Source organism: Microtus ochrogaster, unplaced genomic scaffold (assembly GCF_000317375.1).
Source record: "Microtus ochrogaster isolate Prairie Vole_2 unplaced genomic scaffold, MicOch1.0 UNK8, whole genome shotgun sequence".
In the NCBI taxonomy this organism is placed as follows: domain Eukaryota; kingdom Metazoa; phylum Chordata; class Mammalia; order Rodentia; family Cricetidae; genus Microtus; species Microtus ochrogaster.
The window spans coordinates 4,376,013-4,388,497 of record NW_004949106.1 but is presented as its reverse complement, the minus strand read 5'-3'; the positions used below and the strand labels follow the sequence as shown (position 1 = coordinate 4,388,497).

The following is a 12,485-nucleotide window of genomic DNA, read 5'->3' as shown; positions in this document are numbered from 1 at the left end:
AGACGCAGGGCTGTCCAGTTGTTACGACTGGAGTTTGGATCCTGCGTATCTCCATGAATCCTAAGCAAGCCAGGCAGCCCTGACACTGAGAAAGCAGGAGCAGGATCCCTGGCTTGATTAGTTGGCAGATTCAAGGATGGATGGCTGAGTTCAGGTGAGAGGCCCTTACTGAATGCATGGGGCAGAGTGTAATCCAACAGACAGCCATTATCCCTTCTGTATACATGCACATGTATACATACACACATGTGTACACACACATACATACACATGTACACGTACGTACATATATACATACATATGTACACACGTTTTATTTTTGCACACACATGCAATAAAATAAAAAATAGCACTTATAAGCTTCCAGGGGAAAAAAGACTGAGTTTGACTCGACACACTAAGACAGTTTCTTCCCGTCACCTCAGGTACTAGATCTTTCCTCCTCCTCTTTGTAGACAAATGCAGCTGTTATTGAGGAGGAGCTAAAGACCACAAAGCGTAAAATGAACCTGAAAATTCAAGAGGTAAGAGAAAAGACGGGAGATGTTGAAGAGGTGTTGGGATTGCAAGGGGAAATCAAGAAAGTGCAAAGAACGAAAAGAACCCTTTGAAAACAGAAACATCATTGTATGAACCCTTAAAACATGCCACATGCAAGGGTATCTGCCTTCAGGTGCTTAAAGATACTGTCATGTGTTAAAGCTGCCATGAAACTGGCTGGGGTTCGGGGACGGTGAGGGGAGTGGGAGGAGGGGAGGGAGTGGGAACTGGGGTAGGTATGTAAAATGAGAAAAGATTGTTTAAAAAAAGAAATTTAATAATAATTAAAAATGATAAATAAAATAGAAGAGTACCAAGTAAGAAAAAAAGATAGCTTACCAAACACTTGCTGAGCAAAGACAAGAAATGAGTTAAAATTCTCAGAACTCAGATAAAAATTGGTCATGGCATGGAGAAAAAATGGGATATTTGACTTTCTTTTGGTTCGTTTGGTTTAATATGATTATCTCCAGTTCCATCCATTTTCTTGAAAATGGCATGATTTTGTTCTTCTTTAATACATGATAATAATAAAAAAATTCCACTGTTTATACTAAAAAAAAACTGGATTAAAAAACATTACGAGGTTCGGGAGAAACCCTAACCCTGCGTTTTTGATAGATAGAAAAATTATGCAGAAAGTATATGCCCACTCTCTAAGCTCTCAGGTTTTTTCTAACATTACATTATTGAGGTAGGTATCTTGGCCACCGTTTATGAAATGATACTGATGCCGTATCAATTAAAGCCCATGGTTTACACTAGAACTCACTCTCTGCACTGTAGACTTTGTGGACTTTGACGAGTGTGTCTTGCCTTGTATCCACCGCTCCAGGATCGAGCACAGTAGTTTCACTGCCCTAAAGATGCCCTGTGCCCCCCACACACACACTCACCCCTTCTGCAAGCCCTTTAGCGAGCATGGTATATACGGTTTGGGTAGAGTTGAGAAGAGTCGAGAACATCCTTTGAACTGTACATTTAAACTTCCCTCATGTCTTCCCCAGACTGGCAGTTTATACCTTCTCACTAGTGAACAGTGATGAGCTATGGCATTTCCTCATCCATTCCCTATCAAGGAGCATCCGGTGTCTTACAGGTGGTGTGGACATAAGATTTCCACTTCCTGGCTTGCACTGCTCCCCAGGGCCATGGTGGCATCCGGGCCCCGGCTGTTCTGAAGATCATGTCTGGGTCCGTGGTCGTGCAGAGGCTGGAGTCTACAATGATGGCTCTGGCCTGTGTTGCCACCACGGTCGCCTGGGTTCTGGGTCACCACCTGTGGCTGCTGCCGAGACCGTGCCAACCTCGGTTACCTGTCCCTCGTCTGAGAGGAGTGAGCCCAGCAGGAGTGGTCCAGGGACTGACCAACTTAGCTGCCATCCAGGCACACTCCCGGGCTTGGAGTAGGCACACCCCAATATCTACCCCATCTATGGCCTGCTTGAGTGTGTGAAGGGACTGGTCCCGGGGACCCGTAGCTCAGGATCTCCATGACGGGGACAGCAGCAGGGTATTGGAGAGGAATGTCGTATCTCCATTGGTGAAGTACATTTTAGATTCTTTTCTCATAATTGAGTCTTCTTAGCTTTGGGGTTGTCACTTTGTATGTTTTGGGTCTGATTTGAAGGTACACTGTGAAGATCCATGTGCTAATGGCTGAATCTCCAGAGGTCTTAAACTGTGGTCAGACCTCTAAGAGATGGGGACGTGGCGGAAAGTGCTAATTCGCTGAGGACAGTCTCCCCTGAAAGGGGTTCATATAGTTTTCATGGAACCCCGGTTAGTTCCTGTGAACGTGGAGTAAGCCTGGTCCACGAACGTGTGCCTTCTCGTCTTGCCCATGGGATGTCACCAGTCTGTTGCTTCCGTCACCAAGTCCTCCCCAGAGCTGAACATATGTAGCTGTCCAGTCTTGAACGTTAGCTCCTAAAACTTTGAGCTAGGGCTTAGAGAGATGATCAGCAGTTAAGAGCACTGGCTGCTCTTCCAGAGGACCTGAGTTCAATTCCCAGCAACCTCATGGTGGCTCACAGCCATCTATAGGGGGATCTGATGCCCTCTTCTGGCATAGAGGCATACACGCAGCTAGAGCCCTCAAATGTTAAACAAACAACAACTAAAACCAAAAGCGTGAGCTAAATAAACCTCAGGCTTTATACATTTTATAGCCTCAGATCTTTTGTTATAGTGACATATAAAAGACTGAGAGAGGATATTAGTCCTCTGTCAAAATATGCCTTATTTATAAAAACCTTCTCTGCCAGTCTATAGTTTCTTTTCATTTTCTTTTTTTTTGTTGTTGTTTTTTTTTTTGTTTTTCGAGACAGGGTTTCTCTGTGGCTTTGGAGCCTGTCCTGGAACTAGCTTTGTAGACCAGGCTGGTCTCAAACTCACAGAGATCCGCCTGCCTCTGCCTCCCAAGTGCTGGGATTAAAGGCGTGCACCACCACCGCCCGGCTCTCTTCATTTTCTTACCAACATCTTTCAGAGAGTGAAACTTTTAATGTTAATGAGGTATAATTAAAAATGTCTTTTATAGATAGCAATCTTGGTGTTTTATCTAAAACGTCACCAACAGACCCCAGTCACTTGGGGTTATTTCCGTGACGCTTGTCCTTGTGACTTGCCAGGCGCTGCCATTTCTAGTGTCTTTCTAGTATCTGCATGCCGCTTGTAAGTTACTAGTGGTTCTTGACCCCCAGTTCGTTCAACAGACTTCAGCAGCAGGAAGTTGAGGCCAACAGACTTGGCTTCATTTTTAGGGACGGACGAGCATGTTTCAAAGCGCTGTGCAGGCGTGGGGATGGGAGCGTATCTGGTAAACTGCGGCGGTGGTCGCATCTGTGTTTGCTGGAGCGGAGTCCATCGGTCTTTCTAACCGCAGTGTTGTCCTTTAGCTCAGGAGACAACTGGCTCAGGAGAAGCACTTCCGGGAGTCTCTTGAGAAGTCTGCGTCATCCATGCTACTCAAAATCCAAGAAATGGGGTCCGCGGTGGATGCGGAGCGGAAGCAGGTAGAGGTTTGCTTGCCTTGCTTGTGAGAGGGCTGAAACCCAGAAGGGAGCGCCGGGCTTCTTCCCCTGAGCGCGCGGGTTGTCTGTTTCCTCTGGATTGATGGGGCCTTTTCCTTAGTAACCTGGTGGCCTCCTCACCGCAGTCTTTAAGATAAGAAAAGCTCTGCACAGTCTTAATTCGTGAGTGAAAAAGCCAAGGCCCAGAGAAGCGAGTCTGTCTCAGGTTTTATAGCGGTGAATTCTGTTGTCTCCTCTACGATGCAGTCTTTGCTATGGGCATTGGTTGTGGAAGCTGTTGTCTTAGCTAATGCTGTATGTGTCTGATCTGGTTAGAAAGGAAAGACTAAGTGGAACTAATCTTTGAAACAAATAAGTAAAATAACAGGAACATATTTATGTTTCTGCTTTCGGTTATCAGGTTCCTATTAACATGATATTTTTGCCTTCACTGTACTTATTTGAAGTACCTTTGTGTTGAAGATACTTTAAATTCACATTTTAGTATTTATTATTATTATGCATAATCTTTTTTTATTTTTACCAGTAACCGTACTTCACAGCTGAAGCATAGAAATGAGTCTGTTTACTGAAGGAATTTTATGAAAGAGCCCATCCAAGTCAAAATTAGTTAAATGTAGATAGAACTAAAGGTGCAGTTCTTCTCTTGCTCCGAGCACCCTATGGCTAGCAGCCACTGTATCGAAGTGGACTAGGGTGCTCTATTGGCCGGCACTCAAAGTAAGAAGCCCTGGTCTGCCGAGATTTGAGCTGGGACACACAGGCACGTCCTGTTCCTCTCAGTGACGTTAGGTTGAAGCTTCTCCCTTCCCATGTCGTATCGGGTCGTGCGTTGCCTTACAGAAACAGCTTTTCTTCCACGACTTCAGGTACACAGTTTGCAGCAGAGCTGCTCCGCCCTCCGCCGCTCTGGACAGACCACCCAAGAACTTCTGGCGCAGGAGCAGAGCAGGAATGGAGAGTTGGAGACGGCCGCCTCGAAGCTCAAGTCCGATCTAAGTATGCAAGGACTCCCAAGAGCCTGAATTCTGTAGCTGGCCAGGGTTGGTGGTGCTTCCTACAATACAGAGTGGAAAATTGCTGGGCTCCTTTCTGACCTTAATTTTCTGTGTATGTGGTACGAGATTGGGGAGGGCCTCATTTGTACTAGACGAGACTGGGGAGGGCCTCATTTGCACTAGACTGAGGAGGGCCTCATTTGCACTAGACTGGGGAGGGCCTCATTTGCACTAGATTGGGGAGGGCCTCATTTGCACTAGGCAAACTCTTTGACATTGCTCCTCTTCGGCCCCTCTTTGTGTTGGTTTGTTTGCTGAGATAGCATCTCTCTGAGTTACCTTAGATTTGCTATCTTCTTATCTAAGCCTTACATATCCTAAGATTATAGGTCTGTGCCCCCTCCACTCCTCAGAAAGGGTAAGGCTTCCCATGGGGAATTAACAAAGCCTGGCACATTGAGTTGAGGCAGGACCAAGCCCCTCCTCCCGGCATCAAGGCTGAGCAAGGCATCCCACCATAGGGAATAGGTTCCAAAAAGCAAGCTCATGCACCAGGGATAGATCCTGGTCACCCACACGCAGAGGGCCTAGTTTGGTCCCATGCAACCTCCCCAGCTGGTCTAGAGTCCTTGAGCTGCCATGACCTCAGGACAGCTAGAGAAGAAAAGCTTAAACCTGTGTCTTCTCATTGTAAGCTGAGCGTTTCCTCTGGTTTGCTATCTGCATGAGACAGAAAGCTCCATCAGAAGAGTAAACCTGACAACGCCTTCCTACAGCTGCTAGCCACCTTTGCTTAGGGCTGCCGAGCGAACCACTGTGTAGGCGCTCGCTGGCAGTGCTCGAGATAACCTTCTGTCTTCAGATTGCACACCTGCGCATGTTTGTGTTACATTTCATGTTCTTCCCCAGGATCTCATTTTCACTTTACGACAGCTTTGTTAGCGAGTAGGAAAATATCCCTGTTACTCACAGTGAAACGCTCTGGAGACGGTGCTCACAGACCTGCTCCACACAAAGTAGCAGGAGCCGAAGTGCTGGCCCTTCTGTTTGAGCTCTCTCTGCAGTAGGCTTTTCTGTTGCTTAGATTAATGGTTTATTTATTTTTTTGGATTCTACAAAGCATATGTGGAAGACCACTAGATAGAGATTAAACACATTAAGTCAGGATAGTGTGAAGGAAGGGAAGCCTAACCGAATACCAACTGTGTGTTCAATATATTGACTGTGTGCGGTTTTACCACTTGAAGGTTCAGCTAGTTATATGGCCAGGTTAAGGAAAAGAGATGCCTCTATTTTCTTCGATGTATTAAAAATAGAAAATCTCATTAACAGTAAACAATATATAATAAATAACTATTCTCTGAAGATAGACATTCTCCCTGTGTTCAGACTTGGGGCGTATCTTCAGAACAGATCACATTTATCTCTCTTCATTTTTCACACATTTGAAATTAGAACTTAGTGAGTCACGGGCTCACATTTGTAGAAAACAGTTCCTGTGAGATAAATCCTATGCAAAGTAGGAGTTTAGACATGCTTTGTGATTGCCTGGCTTTAAATTTAAATATAACAGCACTAATATAGCTCTAAAATTTTCTGTAAAGTCAAAACATTAATGTCAAATGTATTTTTTGTTGCTGATATGCACTGCCAAACCATTGCCCCATTTTCCTTCCCCCGAGTGTGTGACAAGTGCTATAACATGGTGTCCCAGCTGTCTGCTCCCCTGGCTCCAGTTACACCCTGTGAATGGTTCCCCACCCAGCCCTGAAGTCCCTCCAGAGCTCTGAACCACTGTCCTCTGTCAGCCCAGCACCTGCAGTCGGCTGCCCGGCAGACGCTCAGAGCACCAGGAAATGCCCGTGCCCATTCATTCTTTCTGCTCTGTCTCCCAAGTCTGCTCCTTGCCCGCAGTCCTTACGTAGCTGAAATCCAGCATCTCCCCTGCTGGCCTTGTCTGCACTCCGCATGCTCACCCCGTCTCTCAGTCTGCTTTTCTTTCTTTCCCATTAGTCTGTTTTTTTCTTCTCTGTTTTCACTGTCATTGCCGGGAGGGAAATAGTTCCTACTGTTTTATGTGTATGTCCCTCATTTTATTAAATCTTGAGTAAAGTAATTTAACAAAAATGTTTGGGTCATATCCCGCCCAGAATAATCTATGCACTGAATAAAGTGTGACCTTATTTATCATTAGAAGTAACTGCGGACCAAGGTTCTTTTTAAGTTTACTTAATCCCCGATTAATTTTAGCTCTTTAGAGACAAGTTTGTCATGTAACGCAGGCTGGCCCTGAACTCATGACCCCCTGCCTCAGTCTCCCAGATGCTGAGATTGCAGGAGTGCTGTGTTGACAGTTGTGTGTTTTAGCCTATGAGAATAATCAAATGCACGTGTTGTTACTGTCTCTGCAAACACGGACGAGAGCGAGCCGAGTGTAGGGAGGACGCTGTGCAGTTTCCGGGGCTGCGTCTCCATCTCACCATGTGGACTTTGTTTTCAGTTTCCAGAGATAACCTCATCTGCAAGCTGGTTGAAGAGAATAAGGTATGTGTTCCTGTGGCGGGAGACGGAGGAGGTCTCTCCCTGTATTAAGCCACAGTCCTTCACTAGTGCTAGGAAATAGGCTTCTGATTCCTCAAAGAGCCTTAGGGAAAAGGGTTCCTTTAAATAAGCTGTGTATTCAGGCAGTACTGTGTGTGAGGAACTAAGTGGACCTCGTATGCACGTTATCTTGTCTTCAAAAGATAAAATAATGAGACTTTTGTGGATTTTGCCAATTGCAAATTAATTTCTAAAACGGGGTCGTGAACTATAACAAACACAATGTTGTAGTTGGTGGTTGCCCAGCCCTGTGAGTGTATGGAATACTACTGACCCACCCTCTTAAAGTCGGGCAGCATAGTGAACTTCATTTTACCTACACTTAGAGAAAAATACCTTTATTTCTTGTGAGATTTTGGGGGTAGTCTCTGTTCCCATTTGGGAGAGGTTTTCTGTTGCCCTCCCACCCCACGTTGTGCGATGTTCATCTTCCCGCTTCTGAAAAATCGAGAAGCAGTTTTCTCAGGAGACGAAGAAGCTGCACCCTGCCCTTCCCTCTTAGGGATCTCCAATCACCCTGCCCCTCTCTCCCCCTTCCCCACCCTCAGAGAGAACTAGTTCTGTTCATCAGCGCAGGTGTTCCCCTTCTCCACGCTGAGGTTATCAGTGAAGACATCTCAACTTTTAAACGTATTTGAATGTGCTGCTCTGGAATCACAAAGTCTTACGGGAGATAAAAATGTGTATCTGATGTAAGTATTCTCAGAGAGAACATGCTTGATATAAGAATATACTCGAGTAGTTAGGGAACGGGTTTAGTCATTTTTCTAGTCTAAAATTCTATTTAATGAAGTCTTTAAAAATAAATCATAACTTTCAGAGCGATTTTACACTCCCCACCACACAGAACATAAAGTTTATAGATTTCCTATGTACCCCATACTTCTTTTTTTTAATCTATGTATTTATTATGTATACAGTATTCTCAGTATTCTGTCTGCGTGTATGTCTACAGGCCAGAAGAGGGCGCCAGATCTCATTACAGATGGCTGTGAGCCACCATGTGGTTGCTGGGAATTGAACTCAGGACCTTTGGAAGGGCAGGCAACGCTCTTAACCATTGAGCCATCTCTCCAGCCCACTACTTCTTAACGTGTACAGCCTCTCTCGCTGTCAGTGTCTCCCACTGGAACACAGGATTGTTCTAGATGAATCAACATTAGTATCTGTTTTAATCAAGCCAGAAATGCAATTAGGGTTCATTCCTTGGATTTAGGGAGTGAGTCACTTCCCTGAAGTCCTCTGAATTGCAGACATGTTCAGTTCTCTTCTTCCCATTAAGTCCTCTTCTTATTAACCATTGATCTACCCTCCTCAGAATATCATATAACTGGGATTATAAATATAACATTTTAGATCAGCTTCTTCAGCTTAATAAATATTTAAATTTCCTTGGTATGTTTTTATGTCTTGATAGCTTAATTTTAGTGTTAAACATTATTACATTATCTGTATGTACCACCATTTGTTAGCATAACACAGAGGTTTTAAAACAAAAGGATATATCTATATCTATATCTATATCTATATCTATATCTATATCTATATCTAATCTATCTATCTATCTATCTATCTATAACAATTTAAAAAGAGGCCATAAATTTGAAAATGAACAAGGAAGGGTATTTGGGCAGGTTTGGAGGGAGGAAAGGGGAGGGGAAATGATGCAATTATAATCTCAAAGAATAAAAGAAATAATTTTAAGAAACAAAAGGATATTTTCTTCAATAGAGTATTTTTTTTCTTCTCATACATTTTCTGTGGAATTATGTATTTATTTCGTGATCAGTTTCACTTGGGCAAGTAAACATTAATCCTTGTTACACAGGCCAGAAAGCAACAGCTTCGGTGTTCTGAAATACACAAAAATAAAAATACCCGAGCCATGGAAATTTAGGCAGTTTTGAGTTGAGCAAGATTCTGAAGGACTCCTTGGCTGTTGGGAGGTCTCTGCGCCCCTGCGTGCACACAGCGATGCGCACAGTGTCCTGCCCGTGTGTACGAGAGAACAACCCCGTTCGTTCTTCCACAGAGCACACAAGTGTGTCTGAAGAAGGAGCGTGATGAGAACACACACTTGAAATCCGAGATGCTGTCCCTTCGAGATGCGTCAGAAAAGGCACAGGTGAATCTTCGCCTCCATCCCTCTCTCTCTCTCTCAGAGGAACCAAGATAAATCTTGGTTATATAAATTCATATCAAGCCTGTGGGTCTAAACCTAAATATTTAGAATGTAATTGATCGCATGAGCATTTAGCAAAACAACAGTAGGTCTCCTCCTAGGGCCCATTATTTCCCCCGTCAGGAACTTTAAACCAGGCTCATAGTTCCAGGCCTGAAGTCCCTCCCATAAAGCAGATGTATCCAATCAGGAAACAGTTGGTCACTTCTGTCACAGCTATGGCCCAGTTGCATCAGCAGGCATAGCCTGCGAGCAGGTCCATATGGTAGCAGTGGAGATTCAGTGCTGGGAAAGCCATTGACCTTTGCTTTCCTAGCTGGCTGCTTAGCTCCTTCTGGCAGCATGAAAGCCAGCTAACAGGGAGAGAGTTTCCTGTTCAGTTCATGGTTGATTTTGCTGTGTTCTACGTCCAAAGTGAGCAGCGTCTTTAGCAATCGGATCTTATTGTTTTGTTATGGTGGGCAACAAAGAACAGAGGCAAAAGCCGATGTTCTTGCTCTCTCTTCCATGATCAGTAACGCATAGGGATGTCTTTGAAAGTAGTTTTCAAACTAATGAAATATTAACTGATGATGTGTTAGCTAAGTTAGGCTCAGCGGGTTACTGTGAAATCATTCAAGAGAATATATAAGTGGAGTATTAGAAAGACTTATGACTTGCTGTCTTTGCTGTCTTAGGTTTTGAATGACCAGCTTTCCAGAAAGTGTTCAGAGCTAACCAGCATGCTTCAGATTGTAAAGCTGGAAAATGCCAGGATTGTTGCTGAACACCATGCTATTCTGCAGGTATCCTTCCGACACTCAAAACGGTCTCATTTGTCTGGCCTCAAGTTCAGCCTGAGCTAAGAAGACCTTGACTTGTGATCCTGCTGGTTCTCCCTCCAGGATGCCAGAATTACAGCTTATGCCAACACTCCTTTCCTTCCCTTGTGTTGTCTGATTGATGGTTCCAGCAGGGTCTTAGTATGAGCCCATCAGGCTGGTCTCCATTTTACAATCCTTCTGCCTCAGGCTACAGAGTTCTGGGTTTCAGGCTGCCATTGAGGCCCAGTTGTTATTCTATGATTAGTAGTTTCTTCCTTTTTGCAAAGGGCTGATTTGCAAAGGCCTTGCAATTCTGTGGTGTTTAACGCTTCATTCCTAAAAGTTCATGATTTTAGGAAAAGACATTATCTGTTCCAGTATTTGAGTAATAATGATGTGTAGTTTTAAAAGAAGTTTTTAGACTAAGCTATTTTGTGTGTGTGAGTGTTTGGCTTGCATGTGTGTGTGTATGTGCACCGTGTGCATGCCTGGTGGCCATATTTCAGCAGAGAGCATTAGATCCCTCACACTGGAGTTGTGGGTGGTAGTGAGCCACCGTGTAGGTGTCTGGGAGCCACACCTGGGTCCTCTTAATCACTTAGCCGTCTCTATAGCCCCTAAGGATGGTATACATTTAAAACTGAGTCTCAAGGCTTATTTTCCCCCAAACATCCGTGACATTCTATTTTGTTTATAGTAGTCTAAGAATATTCTTGACATTGACCCCAGCTATTTGAAATTCTGCTTCTTTGTAAAGATTACCTTTCACCACGAAACTTGGTCATCCTAATCAAAACAGAAAAAAAACAGAAAATTTTCAAATTCTGGTCCTTGGGTGCTAAGTAGTAGTAGTGTGTGTGTGTGAAAGAGAGAGAGAGAGAGAGAGAGAGAGAGAGAATGTTGGTTTGCTTACTTTCTTTACATATACAAGTATGATATTAAGGATTTTACATATGTTAAAGTCCCTGATTATTATAGTTGCTACATCTTTATCCTTATTTTTCCAATAATAGGTTAAATAAAAATAATAAGTAATTATTAACGCATTCAAGGCTTGCAAAACTATTATGGATTGCAGATAGAAGTGCTGCTAATTAGAAAATGGTAAACCAGAGAAAGGCACCAAATAACCACTAGTCCCATTAGTGCCACGCTCTAGTGCAACACAAGAGCGAGCCTTAGAGAGGTCACACCAACTGCCCAAAACAGCTTTCCCAACAAACTGACGCTATTCGGAGGGAAGGAGAAGATAGAGATGGGAAGGTCCTTTCATCTGATATGTATAGATGTTTATATTGTTTCATATTTCAAAGTAAGAAAAAATTTTAAGATACTGAAGTATTTTAATGTAGATTTCATTTTTGAAACTATATTGACATTTCTAGTTTCACAACATATTTTCAGCGCTGGTAAATATGTCTTCATCTTTGTTTGGTAGACCCATAAAATAACAGAACTGTAGCCAAAGAGAGGGCCGGGTTCTCAAACTCTCTTATCAAAGGCTTCGTTTGTGAAAAGAAGCAAGTCTTGGAGTGGGCACAGTGTCTCTGAACTGCGACTCTGAACGTTACCGGTCAAATAGCATCTCAGCTTTTACTCCCTCAGGTGGAGCAGAAGATGATCACAGAGACATTTCAGGAGCAAAATCTGCTTTTAGACGCAGCCCACGCCAGCATCACCGGCGAACTCCAAACCGTCCAGAATGATAAAGCCCAGCTCCAGACACACCTGTAAGCCAGCCAGCGCCACGTGCACCTTTCGGTCCTCATTTCTGCTTCTTGTCCTTAGTGGGAATATCTAAGCTGACCTCTCTGAGCCAACCTTGAGGAGCTAGTCTGCTAGAACACTGTGGGAACTGTTGGCAGACGGGTCGTGTTCCCTTAAGGAGATTTATCCTCTGGGCCAGCAGGACTTGATGGCCCTTCATTCTCTTCTTCCAGAGACCATTTGATTCTTGAGCACGGTCAGTGTCTCCAGAAAGCAAAGGAGGCCGAGAAGAGGACAGCGGTACAGAAAGAACTTTTGGAATCAACCATTGCGAGACTGCGGGGCGAGTTGGAAGCATCGGTGCAAGAGAAGAAGTCTCTGCTAGAGAAGAATGAAAGGTTTCAGCAGGAGGTGGGGAGCAGACTCCCCCCTAGGTGAGGTACAGAGAGGTGGGGAGCAGACTCCCTCTTGGGTGAGGAGCAGAGGGAGGAGGGGAGCAGACTCCATCCTGGGTGAGGAGCAGAGGGAGGAGGGGAGCAGACTCCATCCTGGGTGAGGAGCAGCGGGAGGTGGGGAACAGACTCTATCCTAGGTGAGGAGCAGCGGGAGGTGGGAGCAG

At 44.3% G+C, this 12,485-nt stretch overlaps 1 protein-coding gene across 1 annotated transcript in view; it reads left to right on the top strand.

Moving 5' to 3' along the window:
* Ccdc150 (coiled-coil domain containing 150) overlaps window positions 1–12,485 on the top strand; it is a 71,242-nt gene that overhangs the window by 13,739 nt on the left and 45,018 nt on the right. Inside the window, exons 5-12 of the mRNA XM_005366420.2 lie at window positions 456–524; window positions 3,441–3,557; window positions 4,445–4,574; window positions 7,074–7,117; window positions 9,207–9,299; window positions 10,034–10,141; window positions 11,765–11,889; window positions 12,100–12,277. Of these exons, the coding sequence (XP_005366477.1) occupies window positions 456–524; window positions 3,441–3,557; window positions 4,445–4,574; window positions 7,074–7,117; window positions 9,207–9,299; window positions 10,034–10,141; window positions 11,765–11,889; window positions 12,100–12,277 (864 nt within the window). The remainder of the gene's footprint in view (window positions 1–455; window positions 525–3,440; window positions 3,558–4,444; window positions 4,575–7,073; window positions 7,118–9,206; window positions 9,300–10,033; window positions 10,142–11,764; window positions 11,890–12,099; window positions 12,278–12,485) is intronic.